The 20,927-nt window shown below is 38.9% G+C and overlaps 1 protein-coding gene across 2 annotated transcripts in view; it reads right to left on the bottom strand.

Moving 5' to 3' along the window:
- LOC117995429 (carboxyl-terminal PDZ ligand of neuronal nitric oxide synthase protein) overlaps window positions 1-20,927 on the bottom strand; it is a 160,746-nt gene that overhangs the window by 42,800 nt on the left and 97,019 nt on the right. Inside the window, exon 5 of one of the 2 annotated variants that reach the window (XM_069508657.1) lies at window positions 10,144-10,332. In XM_069508657.1, coding sequence (XP_069364758.1) covers window positions 10,144-10,332 — 189 coding nt within the window. Of the gene's footprint in view, window positions 1-39; window positions 1,047-10,143; window positions 10,333-20,927 lie in introns of those variants that run through there. The other variant, XM_069508656.1, reaches the window with a different exon arrangement.

The following is a 20,927-nucleotide window of genomic DNA, read 5'->3' as shown; positions in this document are numbered from 1 at the left end:
GAGTACGGCTGTAATTGTCTACACACTGTCAAAACTAACCTCTAAATCAGAATCCAACCCGTCTAAACTCGAATGCATTTCCGAACGCATCGAGAGCCTGTTAGGCCTCCTGGAGAGACTATTGACACCCATTAGTTTGCTGGAGCGTCCTAAAGTAGCACTCGCACTGCCCACGATTTCAGGTTCACGAAACGAGAGCTTCTTCCTCGGCCTTTCGCTCGTGTCTTGCTCGACGTCGCGCCTTTCCACTGCTGGTATCACGAGTCGGGATTGAACGCACACATCATCAGTCGAATCGAACTGCCTCTGGAGTGATGCCTCTTTCTGGTAAAGATTCGTCTCTTTGTAGTTCGCGCAATGGAAGTCTATTTCGTCTTCGTACCGTTTCATGGCACCGACCGAAAGCGGCCTGGGTCTCGGAGTGGCGTAGTCACGAGACTCGTCGAGGCGACTCCTGTGCTTTGCTTTCCGATCGAACTCCGGTTCAGATCTGCTGCTCTTCAACCTCTCTTTCTTCTTGGATGGTTTCCGCTGTGGCTCGTGCTTGGGCTTGACGAGAGAGACAAGTGTGCTTCTAGCTTTGAGTAGCACTTCAGACGGCAGGCTTTTCAGATCGCTCCGTCGGTGTTTCTCGTTCTCTTTATGGTTCGACATTGTCCGCACATCTGTCACTCCCAAAGCCAGTTTAAGCTACAAATGGTTTGCACTATATCGGAGGTCCTTGACTCTCGAAAAATTTAACTCCTAATACTTATTCTTTTACTCCTATTAATTTTGAGGATTAGCACTTAATTCTTAAATTAAGTATTTGGGCTGCAGAGAAAATCTTGGCATAAGATCAACTTCAATGGAAACTTTGAAAAATCCTAATTTATAGGAAAACCAGACACTTGGGAGCTAAGCAAGCTCACTTATATCATAGAACTATGAGTGTAGGGCACACGTTTTTAGGGTTTCTTGAAGCACTGCGGAACCCTCGAAGACTTTTATGTCAATGATCAATATACGAGTAATTCGCGGGAGAGATCGCTCCGTGACGCGGTTCGTCGTTTGATCTCACGAGTCAACTGAGTGAAGAGACTGGAGCATGGAGTTTACCGGCGCGGCGTGGTCATACGAGTCCCACAAATAAACACATGCGCGTGCGCCGGCTGCGACCGAGATCGCGCGCTCTCTGAAGGAAAGTTAAAATGCCGGCAATACACATGCCTTTCACTTGCACAGAAGCAGACGCTCTTCTCTTGAAGAAGATTGGAAATTGGAACTTTAGAATCCGCAACTCTAAGGACCCAAACACATTTGCTCTGCGCTGCGCGACACGACGTAGCGTGGCAAATATAATTTACTAGCTGATGCCTGTTCACCGTTAAAGCAAGTGATATTTAATTAATTAAAACGCACATAACTCCGAAAAGTTAGAGGTGCGTGCCCGGGATCGAACCCCCGACCTCCGATTAGAATGCGGACGTCCTAACCACTAGGCTATCACAGCTTAGTTTGAATATGTGTGTGTATATTTATTACTTTTTCACACAAAAACTATTGAATGGATTTGGCTGAAAGGAGATGGACAAAAATTGTATGGAGGCGTGCCCCAGAATGTACAGAGATGATAATATAAGTCTGTGCCATTTAATAGTAAAAATCTTCCATTTTAAAATAAAAATCACATGCTGTTTTGCAGTCGTGGCATTAAGTTTGTGATAGGCATAGTTCAGCCTGGGGCAAATTTTGTCCATCTCCTTTGGAATGGAGATAGACTTTTATACCTACCTACTATATTAACACATAGGCTACTTATTATCCCTTGGATAATGGGAAATGGAAATCCATGCTTCCCGCGAGATTTTTTAAACACATATCCACGCGGACGAATCATCATCTAGTTGATTTGTAATATTCAAATGATAACCAAATGACGTATGTTCGGAGCGCGCTACGATTGAACTCCGCTTAACGAGGTGCAAGCAGTCGATACGGACAGTCGGCAGTGTATTTACACAGCGCGCTACAAGTGATCGTTAATTGTAATTGATGATAAAAGTCGATTATGTAGAGAAATACAAGATTAAGGCAGTGGTCCGACCGCCGACGGTAAACGAGAAACGAGTAGAACTAGAAACTATAAACGAGTAGACGATTGGCGGGAAGCGAGTGTGTAGTTTCGATAGTTTTGTAGCCGGGCTAAGCGAGTGTGCAAGTGCGACGAGCGATTACTCGCGCCATTCGCCCGCGGACACTGACACTCAGTCCTGTGCAAACCTGCGCGCGCGTTACACGTCTTCAAGCGAGCGAGCATCGCTGAACGAATATCGCTGAGCGAGTTTATTTTTGAAAGCTCGTTCTCAGCGACAAAACTAGTAAAGCGAGTCGTCGCCGGCAGTGTGAACAGTCAGAGAGCAACTTTTGATATATGCATCTCTTTTGTTTACACGGAATGTACTTTTACTGTGCGTTTCTTGAGAGAGAAAATCGCCGATAGTTAGTCGTTTTCTCGCCGGCGGCGGTCGGACCACTGCCTTATGTTTCGCGTAAACAAAGCGTTTGCGGTAACCAAGCCTTGAGGGATTTCGGATATAAGCCGATACTCTAGTAGCTTAGCTCTCATTTACATTTTGTTTGGATAATCGAATGTTGGTGCTATGAAATGAACTGAAATGAATTAATTTTAGTTCATGTAGGCCCTACATAGCTGTAAATGAGTGAATAGGCATCTTCTAGTCAAATGCGTCTCATCTTAGTATTCATCATCACTTTCTATCAGGCGTGATTGTGGTCAGGCGTTTGCCGATAATGAATAAAAAAACCGGCCAAGTGCGAGTCAGGCTCGCGCAATGAGGGTTCCGTACCACAGTCGTATTTTTTCGACATTTTGCAGGATAATTCAAAAAATATGATACATAAAAATAAATAAAAATCTGTTTTAGAATGCACAGGTGAAGACCTTTCATATGATACCCCACTTGATATACATAGTTATCTTACTTAGAAAATTGAAAATACTAATTATTAGTTCATGACCACAATTTAATTTTTTTTCTGTGATCTAACCCTAAATTCACGGTTTTCAGATTTTTCCCCAAATGTCAGCTATAAGATCTACCTACCCTACCTGCCAAACTTCATGATTCTAGGTCAACGGGAAGTACCCCGTAGGTTTTTTGACAGACAGACAGACAGACAGACAACAAAGTGATCCTATAAGGGTTCCGTTTTTCCTTTTGAGGTACGGAACCCTAAAAAGAAAAAAAGTGGCACCTTTTTAGGGTTCCGTACCCGAAGGGTGGCAACAACGGGACCTTAACAAACTCTAACTCCTCATCGCAGGTAACAACCCTTCGCGATGAGGAGTTCGAGTGACGACGCAGATAATATGTCATCAGCGTCAAGGGACATTACTAACCAAAGCCGAAAACCGTAACTGTAAGCAAATTTCCCAAGAAATCTGAAGGATTGTGTACAAACGTGATTTATGCTCAATAAAAACCGTTTCATATCAGACAGATACACACAAGCAGGTGGTATTTAGGGATTGACCAATTTAACTCGCGCGTCGGGCTTCGTCCGTCATGCTTTGATCCGAACTTTTTATCCACCTCACTACTAGTAAATACTCATAAATAGACCGCGATATCTTGTCGCATTCACGGACGTCAAAACTGACATGAGGTAGGCAGGGACAAGATGGGACACTTACAAACTTTTGGGAAAATTATGACAAGATAAAAAAACCGGCCAAGTGCGAGTCAGACTCGTGTGCGAAGGGTTCCGTCCCATTATCTATAAAAACGGCAAAAAACAAGTTTGTTGTATGGGAGCCCCCCTTAAATATTTGTTTTATTTTAATTTATTTATTTATTTTTAAAGTATATAACCGCGGCTCCCTGCGTTCCAACACTGCGTCTTACGGTGCGAGGTCGCCAGTCCAGCACCTTGGGACCCCATTCTCTGTCGGTTTTACGAACTATGTGCGCTGCCAATTGCCACTTCTGCTTTGCAAACCGTACTCGTTGATATATACAGTGGTGATAATTAATTAATAAATAAAAAACTAAAGCTACAAGGTTTCCAAGCGCGCTCAGGGCTGAAAAGGTCTGAGTAGATAGTGTTTTGAGAGAAGTATCAGATTTGAGTTTTTGAACTTTATCTCGATAGATGCAGACGAACGTCAAAACTTTTACGATTTTTAGGGTTCCGTACCTCAAAAGGAAAAACGAAACCCTTATAGGATCACTTTGCTGTCTGCAGTCTGTCTGTCTGTCTGTATGTCATTCTGTCTGTCTGTCAAGAAACCTACAGGGTACTTCCCGTTGACCTAGAATCATGAAATTTGGCAGGTAGGTAGGTCTTATAGCAGACATTAGGGAAAAAATCTGAAAACCATGAATTTGTTGTCACATCACACAAAAAAATTAAATTGTGACCATGAACTAATAATTAATATTTTCAATTTTCAAAGTAAGATAACTATATATCAAGTGGGAAATCATATGAAAGAGCTTCACCTGCGGATTCTAAAACAGATTTTTATTTATTTTCATAAATCACAGTTTTTGATTTATCGTGAAAAATGTCGAAAAATACGACTGTACTACGGAACCCTCGGTGCACGAGCCTGACTCGCACTTGGCCGGTTTTTCAAATTTACGATCGTTGACGTAGAATCTACGTCAATGATTTTAAATTTATTAAGTTTATTTGCGGCAAAAAACTTCGTCTATTATTAAACTCCTTCGTTATTTTTGTATGATAAATGATATTATCTCCCTCGGCTACCTGGAAATGTCGCGTGGATTCACGTGACGTGTTTTCACTACGTGATACAGGTTCCCGTTAACAGCTTACGGAATAGTCGGCATGGATACATTTTATTTATAACCCATACAGTATTGATTTGAAGTAAAGTAAAATTGTATAGGTTTGTATGAATGTTAGTATTAATGCTTTGTATATAAACGTTTTGTATAAAAGGTTAACTAACACCTAATACTTATTCGGTGTTAGTTAACCTAACCTATTTGATTTTTTAACTCCTCACGCACCATTTTAACTTTTTGTGTAAAATTTCACGTCAAAAGTACGATTTTAGTCCTTATTTTAAAAATGAACTATACTTTTGACATGATACCCCTTAGAGTTAAAATGGCGCGTGAGGAGTCATTTTGTACGGACTGTAATAAATATTAGGTAGTATTATTTTGTATCAAAAAAGTCATGAATCTGTTTAGTTTACTCCGTCAGTGTAGACGTTAAGTCCTTCTCTTAACTCCTAAAAAATATATATGGGAAAATAAACTCTCGGTGCTAGCTTACTCTGTGGTGCTAGTTCCTAAAGTACTCATTTTTGATCATGTCGCAAATATATTGGTGCACTAGAGAATACCCGCGACTATATCCGCGTGGATATAGGGTTTTCGAAAATCCCGTGGGAGCTCTTTGATTTTCCGGGATAAAAAGTTGTCTATGTCAATTAAAGGGATCCAAGCTACCTTTGTACCGAACTTCATATATAAATCGGTTGAACGGATGGGCCGTTAAGAATCCCGAAGGAACTCTTTGATTTTCCGGGATAAATAGTAGCCTATGTCCTTCCCCGGCTTGTAAGCTAACTCTGTACCAAATTTCATAAAAATCGGTAAAACTGTTGGGCTGTGAAAAGCTAGCAGACAGACAAACTGACAGACACACTTTCACATTTATAATATTAGTATGGATGAGAGAATACAGGACTTATTTGTTTTGAAAACAGTCAACCCTTTGTCTCGATGAAGCTGAGGGCTACGCAATGCGTAAAATTAGCTAGAGAATACACCTCGCTCAATCTCGTTTATCTGACACGTTGTCATACACAGGCGTTCTCGTTGAAAGCTGTTACCGCGGCGACTTCGTCCGTTTGTAGATCTTTTTTAGGGTTCCGTCGTAAACAAGGAACCCTTATAGTTTCGCCATGTCCGTCCGTCTGTCTGTCCGTCCGTCCGTCCGCCCTTGGTTAATCTCAGAGACTATTATTGCTAGAAATCTGTAATTCGGCACGGGTATAAACATTAATCACGCCGACAAAGTGGTGAATAAAATTTTGATAAATATTATTTTTTAGGGTAGCATGTAAAGTGGAGATGAATTTTTTTTCTCGTCTATCCCATAGTGTGGGGTATCGTTGAATAGGTCTTTTAAAAATACTGTGGGTTTGGAAACATCATTTTTTGATTACCTACTAGATCCGTTTGTAAAATAGGATGTTTTAAAGTGTTAATTTTTATTAAAGTCAAGTGTGTGTGTGTCCCCCCCCCCCCTCTATCAGCTAAATGGTAGTATATAGGAACGTGAAAAATTTACAGCAGTAGTATATATAATCAATTTTAAAGGAAAACTATCAGGGCTATGTAAAGTTCACAGCTAGGTTATATCTGTTTTTCGAGGATTGTGACTACGGAACCCTACACAGCGCGTGGCCCGCCACGCACTTCGCCGGTTTTTTTATTATTCATTATATAGGCGCACGCTTGACCACGATCATACCTGATGGGAAGTGATGATGTGGCCTAAGATGGGACGCGTTTGCCTAGAAGGTGCCTATTCACTCTTGTTTTAAAGATACCCGGATTATAATTGACAGGAAACACTGATCTAGGAAGAGTATTCCAGACCCTAGCCATGCGTATAAGGAATGATGCGTTTCGTACGCGAAGATGGAATGTTGACGACATAGGGGTGGAAAGATCTGTCTAGATATTCCCTGGATGTTGACGTTCTCTTAGCAAAGTTGCAAGTAAAAACTATGTAATTCGGTTTCCGTACCTCAAAAGGAAAAAGGAACCCACTTTCTTTTATTTTCCACCATTATTCTCTGCCCTAAGATTGCCTCGAAGATAAGACCATTGTCTTTCTCGTGTCCATTATAATAATATTACTGGAAAACATGTTTCTTTGGTGCAGGTACAATCATTGTACAATAAAGAACCTATATTTTACTTTTATAGTAATTAGTATTATTAATCATCAGCTAGGTACGTTTTAGATATAATAATCATCATCATCATGATCAACCCATAGCCGGCTCACTACAGAGCACGGGTCTCCTCTCAGAATGAGAAGGGTTTTGGCCATAGTCTACCGCGCTGGCGATGTGCGGTTTGGTAGACTTCACACACCTTTGAGAACATTATGGAGAACTCGCAAGCATGCAGGTTTCCTCACGATGTTTTCCTTCACCGTTAAAGCAAGTGATATTTAATTCATTAAAACGCACATGATTCCGAAAAGTTAGAGGTGCGTGCCCGGGATCGAACCCCCGACCTGCGACCCCGATTAGAAGGTGGACGTCCTAACCACTAGGCTATCACAGCTTAGATATAATAATAACTTGGATGAAATATCATAATTTGTAAATGCTATTGGGCGTTGCCGAGAATTGAGGTCTTCAAAGACTTAATTAAAGAATTTGATTTCTGTTGAGTTGTTTTACGAGTAACAGCAATCGACGCGAAGATTGGTGTTGTTTCCAATTCAGTGAAATTATTGCTCTAAGGATCCTTTCACACGAACTAATGTAAGGTTCCGTGCTGATCTCGCAGAGGGAGGTTTCGTATAGTCCGTTCGCGTCGGACACACCCTGTCGGCTGTCGATAGACACAAGTCCGTAAGGGATTTTTCCTCCTCCTAGAGAAAAAAAACCCCACAAATTTCAAACACCTATTTTACCCCTTTTAGGGGTTGAATTTTCAAAAGTCCTTCTTTAGTGGACGTCTACGTCATGATAGCTATCTGTAGGTATGCCAAATTGCAACTAAATCCGTCGAGTAGTTTAAGCTGTGCGTTAATAGATCAGTCAATCAGTCAGCTTTTCCTTTTATATTTTAAGAAGACATATCCAACGACACCCCATACCATGAGAGAGAAAAAATCGTTTACTAGATTGGCTAGTGTGAAAACGATCTAACAGTGATTGATTTATAAAGTCGGCAATGAAGTACAAGATTGATTATGCCTGTAGCCATTGAGTTTATTGCATCAGATAGGTACTACAGGCAGGCCCATCTCTCCCACAGGGCACTCTGGGCACGTGCCCAGGGCTCACGATAGATAGGGGCCCACTAGTCCCTGTCAGATCACCAAACTATAACCGACCGACCGATATTTTATTACCGAAAAACATATTTAATTCGTAAAATCAAAGGTCAAAAAGGCCCACTCAAACAGAGGATCTAGATAGTTAACTATAGTCAAAACTGACTTTTATTCGATCGTTCTTGTTTACCCCTGACCCACTACTCTGTCAGGGTCATAGGGGCCCAATTATTCTAATGTGCCCAGGGCCTCCAATAGGTTAAAGATGGCCCTGACTACAGGTTCAGGAAAAGGAGAAATTAATGTCTCACTGAATGATGGGTGACCATCATCGTCATCATGATCAACACATCGCCAGTCCACTACTGAGCATGGGCTCCTCGGCAACCTGGGCGGTCTACTCGGCTTTTGGAGCGAGCTTGGATGGCTGGAGTGAAGACTTCAGCGGGGAGGGGCAATACACGCACAACAGACGGAAACGTTTAAGTGCGGAAACCAGCCCAGAGCGAAGAAGAAGAAGAAGGGCCCCTCTCAGAATGGTAGGCTAGGATCTACGAGTAGGTCATAGTCCGCCACGTAGGCCAACTGCGAATTGGCAGACTTCACACACGTTTGAGAATATTATGAAGAACTCTCCAGGCATGCGGGTTTCCTCACGATCTTTTCCTTCACTATACATATATCCTTCACTATACTATATATATAGTTTTCCTTCACTGTTGAAAGTTGATACAAGTAATATTTAATTGTATAAAATTCACATGCTTCGAAAAATTAAAACGTGCATGCCCTATTATAAGAATCATCTACTTTTAAATTATTTCATACTAAGTAATGCCCGCGATTTCGTTCGCGTGGATATAGTTTTGTAAAAATCCCGTGGGAATAATTTTCCGGGATAAAAAGTAGTCTATGTCCTTCCCCCGGGATGTAAGCTAACTCTGTACTAAATTTCATCAAAATCGGTTGAACTGTTAGGCTGTGAATAGCTAGCAGACAGACAAACACACTTTCGCATTTATAATATTAGTATGGATAAGTGTGTATTAGTAGGTAAGGATTAATGGGCATAAGTATTTCTATCATAATTGCACAATAATAATAGTGAAGTGAACTTCTTGCACTATTGCTCTCAGAATTATCACAGGCGAACGTCTTATGGCAATTATGGATGGGATACCGCGAGGCCTTAGTTCGGGGTGAACCACTTTAATAGTATAGATTCTATACTATTAAAGTGAAAAAATAATCTATAGTATATAATATAGTTCGGGGTGAACCACTTTAATAGTATAGATTCTATACTATTAAAGTGGTTCACCCCGAACTATATTATATACTATAGATTATTTTTTCTATACTATAGATTATTTTTAAACTTATCCATGGATACGGCAAGGTTTTTGTGAACACTACGTAAAACATCGGGTGTATAGTAGATCGAAAAAAGAATTGTTAAGTAGGTGGGTACTCAATGGGCGTAGTAATTATTGTTTTTGAAGCCCAATGGCATAGATTAATTATTGGTCTCGCTCCGCTTTACCCCAATGGTTTTCAAAGCACGTTTCATATTGATATGATGTGACGTGATGTAAGGGGAAAAAATTACAGAGGGTTAAATTTGGCTTACAAAGGAGTTACTTCGCTATAATAATAATAATATAATAATAATCTTTATTTTATAAAAAATATAACCCTGGTAGTAGCAAAGCAAAGTTCCTGGCCCCCAAACTATGGGAAGCCAGTCTTTCGCCCGAATATAAATAGGTAGGTACAGTTAATGTAAATAACTTACTTTTAAATACATAAACAGATTACAGTTAACAACTTAACATTAAAACAAATAAGTAGTTTTCTTATTAGATGTAGGTAGATATAAAAAGAAACAAAAAAAATATTAATTGTCGATATTCCTGGCCCCCGAACTAGGATTCCCTGAGCTACGGGAAGCCAGTTGAATATAATATACTTAGAAGATAACAATATAATATACATGACTTTTTAAGGTATAAGGGTTCCGTTATTCCTTTTGAGGTACGGAACCCTAAAAAATTAGATATGACAATGAACACTTACCTTTTTGGTGCTCTTGAAGACGTTGCACTTGAAGACGTTTGTGGCGCCGTCGCGCGCGATGTAAGAGAAGATCTTAAGGTCGGAGCTGTCATGCGATACGTAGAAGATACGATATATCGGATGGTGCATAATCTCGATGCACTCAGTGGTGGACTTCTTGTTGCGACTGAAGAAACGAGACCGCTTTTTCTGCAACAAGGAAAACTTCTTACAACCTATTGCTTCAAATGAGTGGGACGACAACGTGGCTAATTCCGTTGTACACAATCTATTCTGAACTAAACTAAAATGATACTTCTAAATCTATTGCTATCCCTTTCATAACGTGGCTTGCAGAAAAGGATAGCACTAGATTTTAGACCTGTTAATTTAATTAAACTTGTATGGAGTAAGTGACGGAGAGACCCCTATAGGCATATCAGTCGATTCAAGTTTTTTAAAAAAATTCTCTCCGTAAGAACCATCTTCGTACTTGAAGGAGTACCTATTATAAAAAAAGAATTACTGAAATCGGTTCAGCTGTTCTCGAGATTTGCGATGAGCAACACATTTAGTGATTCATTTTTATATTATAGAAAGATAGAACATTATTATATTCCAAACGTGTATCTTCTAAGCAAACACTTTCACTTTCAATTTCATTCATTTCAGGTAGAAATATATTAGGTATTAATGTATCTATATGTGTATGATTATAATTAAACCAATATTGCATCTATAAAGTATCTAATAAGAAAACTAAAATATTTTCCCTGAAAGAAGTTCTGAACTACAACTTTTTCAATTTAAAATTTATGTAGTTTACAAGACTTTCTTCCCGAAGTCATCCATCTTCCGACTTCCATTGTGTATTAGGTATTTATTGAATTGTTCCCGCAGCATATTATCAGAAAACTATCTGTTAGAAAACTTTCTGACGCTCGCTGATGACCGTCCGCACACCTCGCTCCGCATCAGAAACTAGCTTATGATTATTTTGTATTTTGTATAAACTCTCAATCAGTACCCTTATTATAAATGCGAAAGTGTGTTTGTTTGTTGGTTTGTTGGTTTGTCCTTCAATCACGTCGCAACGGTGCAACGGATTGACGTGATTTTTTGCATGGGTAGAGATAAAGACCTGGAGAGTGACATAGGCTATTTTTATCCCGGAAAATCAAAGAGTTCCCACGGGTTTTATATCCCAACTGTTTTTTATTGCTCCCAGCATTTTAACAGGCGCACGACAAACCATTTCCAATAATTACTCTTTAGCTCTTTTTGCGTCTAATGTTAAAAGTTACAACTATCTTATGGGAATTATGGGATACCGCGAGGTCTTAGTTCGGGAAGAACCACTAATACAGATTATTTTTAAACTTAACTCATAAATACGACAAGGATTTTGTGAACAATACGTAAAACATCGGGTGTACGGTAAATCGAAAAAAAAATGTTAAGCTAACTTAACTACCTAAGTTATGACTCGCCCATTCGTACTAGATTAAGGAGTCTTCCACGAATGCGTGGTCAGTGTCTAGGCGCTTTGGCGCCTTGCAATTCGCCCCATCTATCACGGCACTAGACGATATCCGCGACTTCGTCTGCGTGAATTTAGGTTTTATAAAAAACAAGTGAGAACTCTTTGCTTTTCCGGGATAAAAAGTAGCCCATGTCCTACCTCGGGATGCAAGCTATCGTTGTACTAAATTTTGTCAAAATCGGTTGAACGGATGGGCCGTGAAAAGCTAGCAGACAGACTGACACATTTTCGTATTAAAAAAAACTGTCTAGACAGAGTAATCGTGCAGAAAGTGCGGGACGAAGGCCTTCGTAGTTAGGGCTCTATGTTAAAAGGTAGTCGTCAATTACCACGATATCAATACGTCTGACTACTGTATCTCTCTTTATACTGTAGCCACACCCTAGTAAGAAACCCACCCCGCCGTAATTGTGTATCTCATATCACCCATCAATATTCCAGAGGCATTTAATCCGATGCAAGTTGTATCGGAAGTCGTAACTGTTTGTATTATCTGCATGATCGACTCCTTTACCTATAACGCGACTATAGGTATACACCACCTACACCACGTGTAGATATAAAGCAATCAGAAGCGTTCCCGCGGGCTTTGATGTTGTATTAACACGCGCGAAATGGCCCAATAATTACTAATTTGAAATTCATGTTATTTTGCGACTTATGTGGAATAAATTGGTAGATTACATTATGTATAGCGACATAATATTAATATTATAAATGCGAAAGCGTGTTTGTTTGTTGGTTTGTTAGTTTGTCCTTCATTCACGTCGCAACGGAGCAAAGGATTCAATAAGGATTGAAAAAGCTACTTTATTATGAACCGCGGGTAGTGGATGAAATCGATGTGATTTTTGCATGGATACCGTATAGTTAAAGACCTGAAGAGTGGCATAGGCTACTTTTTATCCAAAATCAAAGAGCTCCCACGTCCCACAAGAGGTCTTGCGTCACTCAAATTCAGCGGATCCCTGCGACTTTGACAACCCTCCACCTCCCATGGCCCCACCAACCTCTCAGTTACATGAGCCGAATCGCAGATGGGAGGGCGCCCGTTCGATGTTGTTGACTTGTTTGATGTGGTCTGTCCACCTGGTGAGTGGTCTTCTAATGCTGCGATTTCCGGTGCGAGGTCGCCATTCTAATATTTTGGGATGCCAACATCTATCGTGTTTTCGAACTATGTGCCCTGCCATTGCCACTTCAGCTTCGCAATCCATTTAGTGATGGTTACTCTGGTTCTTTTACGGATCTCCTCATTTCTAATTTTATGACTTAGAAAAACGTCAAACTTAGCTCTCTCCATCCATAAGTTAATTATTGAATGACTAGCTTATGCCCGCGACTTCGTCCACGTGGACTACACAAATTTCAAACCTCTATTTTACCCCTTTAGGGGTTGAATTTTACAAAAAATCCTTAGCGGATGCCTACGTATCTGCATGCCAAAATTCAGCCTGATCCGTCCAGTAATTTGAGCTGTGCGTTGACAGATCAGTCAGTCAGTGAGTCACCTTTTCCTTTTATATATATAGAATAATAGGTATCTAGTTAAGTAGGTACATTATTTCGATGCCACGACTAGTCAGCTAAGATATGGTGAGGAGGCAAATCCATACAAAAAGTTTTACTTAAAACTCAAAAATAGGTTATAGAATAACTTCACAAAAGAATTGGTTTCAAAGAATCAATTGTCCAGGCCTGAACCAAATGAAGCGTACTTTCAACCCGCAGGCTGTTCGACTTTAATCAAGAAGAAAGTTTTCTGATTGACAATATATTCACCCCTAACCCTCCCGCAGGCTATGTACCTATCTAGTTATTGAATATAGATTAAGAAGCCGCAAAAGTTTTCAATTCATTCTCTAATAGGGCGCTCAATTCACTCTGCTGTATAAGAGGATATTTCTAAGGGTCTGCATCTCCAGAGAAAAAAAGTGATCCTATAAGGGAAAAGAACCGGCCAATTGTGAGTCAGACTCGCGCACCGAGGGTTCCGTATTATTGTCGTATTTTTTCGACATTTTGCATGATCATTTTTGAAATTTGTGTAGTACACGCGGACGAAGTCACGGGTAATGTAACTAAAAATTCACGGTTTTCGGATTTTACCCTTCACTTCTGTTATAATACATTGCTACCTGCCAAATTCATGATTGACCTATCAATGGGAAGTATACCCATGTCGAAAACATACAACTGTAGTACGGAATCCTCGGTGTGCGAATCTGACTCGCACTTCGAGGTATATTTTTTGCCAACCAATGAATATAACGTAGGTACCGAGATATAGATAATATTACTCAATTACTCAATCTTTATATATATATAAAAGGAAAAGGTGACTGACTGACTGACTGACTGACTGACTGATTTATCAACGCACAGCTCAAACTACTGGACGGATCGGGCTGAAATTTGGCATGCAGATAGCTATTATGACGTAGGCATCCGCTAAGAAAGGATTTTTGAAAATTCAACCCCTAAGGGGGTGAAATAGGGGTTTGAAGTTTGTATGAAAGTCAGTTAGTTTTGAAGTAAGAATCGTGAAATTTTGTATTTACACAAATTGTTATAAACATAGAAAACGTGTATCATGGTTTTTTAAAAATTTTGCCCCTAAGTAGAAAATTAAGGGGTTTGAAATTTGTATGAAAGTCTGTCAGTTTAAAAATTTGAATCAAGATATCGAGTACATAAATGTAATCTATATATATAAAAGGAAAAGGTGCCTGACTGACTGACTGACTGACTGACTGACTGACTGACTGACTGATCTATCAACGCACAGCTCAAACTACTGGACGGATCGGGCTGAAATTTGGCATGCAGATAGCTATTATGACGTAGGCATCCGCTAAGAAAGAATTTTTGAAAATTCAACCCCTAAGGGGGTGAAATAGGGGTTTGAAGTTTGTATGAAAGTCAGTTAGTTTTGAAGTAAGAATCGTGAAATTTTGTATTTACACAAATTGTTATAAACATAGAAAACGTGTATCATGGTTTTTTAAAAATTTTGCCCCTAAGTAGAAAATTAAGGGGTTTGAAATTTGTATGAAAGTCTGTCAGTTTAAAAATTTGAATCAAGATATCGAGTATATAAATGTACCTAAGTATATATTATAGAAAACAGATGACGTAGGCATCCGCTTAGAAAGGATTTTGGAAAACTAAACCCCTCAGGGGTTAAAATAGGGGTTTGAAAATTGACACTGTTTTAACCCCTGAGGGGTTTAGTTTGCCAAAATTATTTTTAAGCGGATGCCTACGTCATCTGTTTTCTATAATATATACCTACTTACATTTACATACTCAATATCTTGATTTAATTTTTTAAACTGACAGACTTTCATACAAATTTCCAACCCCTTAATTTTCTACTTGTGGGCTAAATTTTTCTTACTTCAAAACTGACAGACTTTCATACAAACTTCAAATCCCTATTTCACCCCCATAGGGGTTGCATTTTTATGCCATATTTTATTAAGCTCATATTATGTTAAAATCTCATTGTTAAAGATCAACCCTAAGGGTGTAAAATAGGGGGTTAAATTTTGTTTACTCCACGCGGACGAAGTTGCGGGCATAAGCTAGTCTATATATAAAAGGAAAAGGTGACTGACTGACTGACTGACTGATCTATCAACGCACAGCTCAAACTACTGGACGGATCAGGCTGAAATTTGACATGCAGATAGCTATTATGACGTAGGTATTCGCTAGGAAAGGATTTTTGAAAATTCAACCCCTAGCGGGATAAAATAGGGGTTTGAAATTTGTGTATTTCACGCGGACGAAGTCGCGAGCATAAGCTAGTTTTTTACAATGTAGTGCTCATGGTCGCTCTAGTTTAGAATAATTTGTGGAGTTAATATTTTTTGCCAACCAATGAATATAACGTACCAAGATATAGATACGTTTATATAAGATTGAGTAATCTATCTAAGATTACTCAATCTTATATAAACGTTGAATGGAGATATATAATATGTGATATGTATATATGCCCACCTATATACTGGGATACAATTTGCCAGTGAATTCAGAATTGCCAATGAAGTTGATTGAAAGGGATCCTTCAGTTATGAGCTCATTCGAGAAATTCATAAAATTATTGGGTACCTTCATATCTATCTTTTTTTCTTTACGTACCTACCTTATGCCTGAAAACGTGGTGGCCTAGTGGTTAAGACTTAGACCTCTTATCCGGGCGGTCAGGGATTCAATCTCGGGCACGCATGTCCAACTTTTCGGATTTATATGCGAAAGAAATCTGTACGCCGGGGGGTTTTCCATAATGTTTTCAAAGGTGTGTAAAGTCTGCCAATCCTCACTGGGCCAGCGTGGCGGACTATGGCCTAAGCCCTTCTCATCCTTCTCATTCCGAGAGAAGAGCGGTGTTCAGTAGTGAGCTGGCGATGGATTGATCATCATGGTTATGATGATGAGTTTTCGGTATTATTAATAACTAGCGACCCGCCCCGGCTTTGCATGGGTGCAACGTAGATACTAATGTGGAGTCATTGAGGTGTCATTGCCTCGGAAACTCTCAAATGAGAGGATTTTTTTCCGACCTAATTCACATTATTTCAATTTCTTTAGGGATATCTAATTTTTTAAGAATTAAACTATAGCGATAAACCTTCCTTTTGAATCACTCTATCTATTGGTGAAAACCGCATTAAAATCCGTTGCGTAGTTTAAAAGATCTACGCGTTCATATATACATACAGACGCGGAAAGCGACTTTATTTTATACTATGTAGATTGTAGAGATATTATTTTCGGTTTATACCTACATTCAGATTTGCCCATGAAAAAGGTATGTTAGTCCCGCGAACGACGCCGGGCGCTGGTCAACTACATCACTACCCCTATTATAAATGCAAAAGTGTGTTTGTTTGTTGGTTTATTGGTTTGTTGGTTTATCCTTCAATCACGTCGCAACGGAGCAACGGATCGACGTGATTTTTTGCAAGGGTATAGTATAAGACTTTGAGAGTGACATATGCTACTTTTCATCCCGGAAAATCAAAGAGTTCCCACGGGATTTTAAAAAACCTTAATACACGCGGACGAAGTCGCGGGCATCAGCTAGTAGTTTATATCAATAGTAGGTACATACTACCTAAGTCTGAAATATTTTAGTTGCTCCGAAAAATTGGTGGCTTGGGACTGAAGTCTGAACCTCAGAACCCTCGAATAGAAGGCCGATGTTATAGTTATTTAGACAATGACATTATTTAGAGGTCTATGTTATTTATATAGAACTAGCTGCCCCGGCAAACTTCGTACCGCCTGACAGTCGATTCTTTTTCAGGAATTTTTTAAAGTTTTTCTCTCCGAATAGTTCTTACCATCCCCGTACTTCAAGGATTATTATAGAAAAAGAATTAGCGAAATCGGTTCAGCTGTTCTCGAGATTTGCGATCAGCAACACATTCAGCGATTCAAATATAGAGAAGAAGATAGAATAGTTAAGAAACTAGGCTTTCACTGCTATACTATAAAAAACAGTTACCACTAAAATATTGTCAAGATAATATCTTACGATGTCATATTATAAGTGATGCATAAAGTGCAGTCATAAATAAAAAATATTGTTGGTACCTACCTACAATTCATTATGGGATAGAAAACTATAGCTAAAGTAAGTAATTATTGCAATATTAGTTGCAAAAATTATCTAAATATATAAAAAGAAAAGGTGACTGACTGACTGACTGACTGATCTATCAACGCACAGCTCAAACTACTGGACGGATCGGGCTAAAATTTGGCATGCAGACAGCTATTATGACGTAGGCATCCGCTACGAAAGGATTTTTGAAAATTCATCCCCTAAGGGATGAGAGGGGTTTGAAATTTGTGTAGTCCACGCGGACGAAGTCGCGATTATAAATTCACAAAACTTCAGGCAACAAAGATATTAAACAACATAAAGTCTATGTATTCTATATAGATAATACGTAATATGTATTTCTATACGGTTGTCTGGTAGGAGGCTTCGGTCGCGGCTATAGTTACTACGATTTTACATTCTGGTAAACATGCCGCGTAGAAACTGATCAGGGGTACGGATTTAATGAAATTGAACCTGCATCATCACTTATCACCAGGTGACACACATAGATCGCAGAAAAAGTCTAACATATTGTATCGGAACAAAAAAATTGAAAAAAATCATTAAAAATAGAATTAATAGTATACTTAATTCATTCATACGCGGACGAAGTCGCGAGCATCGTCTAGTACAGAGGTTCCCAATTTTTTTTGACCATGGAACCCTAATTGATCATACTTTTTTTGGCGGAACCCTAGCTGGCTAGTTACCATCCTACCGGTAAAGACGTAAGCCCAAGCGATTGAGCGATCCCGGTAAGATGCCGTGTAGAAACCGATTAGGAGTATACCTACCGGGTAGTTTCCATCTTAGACTGCCGTGTAGGCGTGAAGGTTTATGAGTCTTTTCCACAAAAGTTTTATTTAGGTAACTCTCGGACAGACCGTGGAACCCCTGTGGCCCTTCCACGGAACCCCAGGGTTCCGCGGACCACCAATTGGGAATCGCTGGTCTAGTATATAGTTACATCGATAATTTTCACAAAAAAACTGATTAATATTATAAAATGCCTTACTTATTAACCAATTTCTTAACTTATTTTTAAAGATTTCTTCTTATTGTGTAGCAAACGATTAAAAACTTCACCAGATGCTAACGCGTTTTCTGAGAAAATGTAGCTTTTTAATTGGGGTACACATAATTTTATGTCAGATAATTATATTTCCTACACAAATTGACCCTTTTTAACTGGTTTCAAAAAAGGAGGGGGTTCTAAATTCGTCGGAATCTTTGTTTTTTGTATAATTTCCTACAAATCCTTTCTAGGTAAACCAATTTACCATACAAAATATGTATGGTAAATTGGTTTACCATTTTGATTGGGTTCATTTCATATCACACATGTAAAACGTCATCAATATGTTACAAATTTCAATTTGTATATACTTTTAGGCTTCTACCCGCTATTATTTTTACTTAAAAATATCTAGCAAAATGAGGGTAGTTCGTGATAATGTTACTGGAATATTCCACGCATTTGGCGTAAACAACTTTAAGGCTTGCGCACACTGCAAATAACGCAAGCGATTTAGGAATAGCTGAATCATAACCACGTATAAAAAACACGCACTGTGGCTGGCGTTTTGAAAGAAAGAAAAGACATTTATTTTCCAAAAAAAATTGCTTTATTTTATTACAGTGCCACCATGGATTTTTGGCGAACAGCGTGTTTTGTTGCGTAGGTTTTAAAATAATAAAAAAACCAGCCAAGTTCGAGTCGGACTCATGCACGGAGGGTTCCGTACTACAGAAGAAGTAATACGGTAAGAACACCGTTTTGTTAACAAACCACAAAACTAACTTTGTGGTTGTGTAACTATAGGTTTATTGTTAATATAAAAAAAAAACTATTATGCGTTAGTTTTTTTCTGTAAAATATACATTTAAACTTTTACTGACGATAGTTATTTCATATTTTCGATTGATAAACTTTGGAGATAAGGGTGGAGGAACAGTATAGTTTTTACTCTTTCGGTGCGGAACCCTAAAAACCGAATGCAGTTAACCACCATACTATTACTGTGGAACATAAATATCCCAGCATAGGTATATAACATAATAAGCAATATAGAACGTAATAAAGAGATAACGCAACGGGCGCGGTGCGTTTTTATTAATCAATATAAATTATGGCGCAAACTGAAAACCAGCGCTGAGCATTGTGAGCAGTGCTTGGCTATGCTGAGTATACGACCTATTGTTTATTGTTAGTTTTTAGTTTAGATATATTAGATCAAACATTGTACATACCTAGCAATAATGAAAACAATAAAGCATATTTATTACTAGCTGATGCCCGCGACTTCGTCCGCGTGGATGTAGGTTTTCAAAAGCCCGTGGGAACTCTTTGATTTCTCGGGATAAAAAGTTGACAATATCACTCTCTAGGTCTTTAACTATTCCCATGCAAAAAATCACGTTGATCCGTTGCTCTGTTGCGACGTGATTGAAGGACAAACCAACAAATCAACAAACCAACAAACCAATAAACCAACAAACAAATACACTTTCACATTTATAATATGGGTACTGACTAGATGATGCCCGCGACTTCGTCCACGTTGATTTAAGTTTTTAAAAGTCATGTAGGATGTAGGAACTCTTTGATTTTCCGGGATAAAAAGTAGCATATGTCCTTCCCCGGGATGCAAGCTATCGCTGTACTAAATTTCGTCAAAATCGGTTGAACGGATGGGCCGTGAAAGGCTAGCAGACAGACAGACATACAGACACACTTTCGCATTTATAATATTAAGTATGGATTAATTTTTGTATTTGTATAAAAAGCAGTATGTAACTTTTTTGCGGTTTCAGACCTATAACTAAACGCGTGCGTTTAATTGCAGTGCGTGCAAAGACTGAGGACAGGTAAGGCAGCGAGATGTTTTATCACTAGAGCGTGCATAGGTTACAGGCCCCATAAAGGGGCCTAAACGTATGAAGAAGGAAATTAGTCTATCTCTAGGGAATTCGTTTTTGTGATTCATCAAAGCCTGAGCCTTTAATTTAGTCTGTTATTAATGTATATAATTAAAATAGTTAAATTATAACTGGCAATAAAATATAATAAACAACCAGTCAAAAGAATTTTACGAATTCAATTTTCAGAAAGACGTACCTAAGGACTCATTAACTTTTAATGTTCCATACCTCAAAAGGAAAAATGGATATAGGATCACTTCGTTGTCTGTCTGTCTGTCTATCTGTCTGTCTGTAATAAACCTAGAGCGATTTTCGCCGTATGTGTGCTATAGCACGTAAAAGGATAATCCGTAAACCGTGAATTTGTGGTTACATCACAAAAAAAATAAAAAGTGCAAAGGAAAAATGCTATTCCAAGTGGGGTGCCATATGAAAGGGTACATTTTAAAACAGATTTTACTTATTTTTATGCTAAATAGTTTTTGATTTATCATAAAAAAAATTCGGCAAAATATGATTGTAGCACGGAACCTTCGGTGTGGGGGTCTGATTCACACTTGGCCGGTCTTTCCTCCTATTAAATCTATCCGATTTTATTCTATGTATAAAAACTCCTTGCTACTAAATTTTTTAAATTGACTTCTAAATTTAAAACTAAACTGCAAAAGTATAATGATCCAGCTTGTAAGAAAGTCATGACCGCGTAAACGAAAGATGCCT

The sequence above is a fragment of the Maniola hyperantus genome, chromosome Z (genome assembly GCF_902806685.2).
Source record: "Maniola hyperantus chromosome Z, iAphHyp1.2, whole genome shotgun sequence".
Taxonomy (NCBI): domain Eukaryota; kingdom Metazoa; phylum Arthropoda; class Insecta; order Lepidoptera; family Nymphalidae; genus Maniola; species Maniola hyperantus.
The sequence above is the reverse complement of the archived record's forward strand: the minus strand, read 5'-3'. Positions and strand labels throughout refer to the sequence as shown.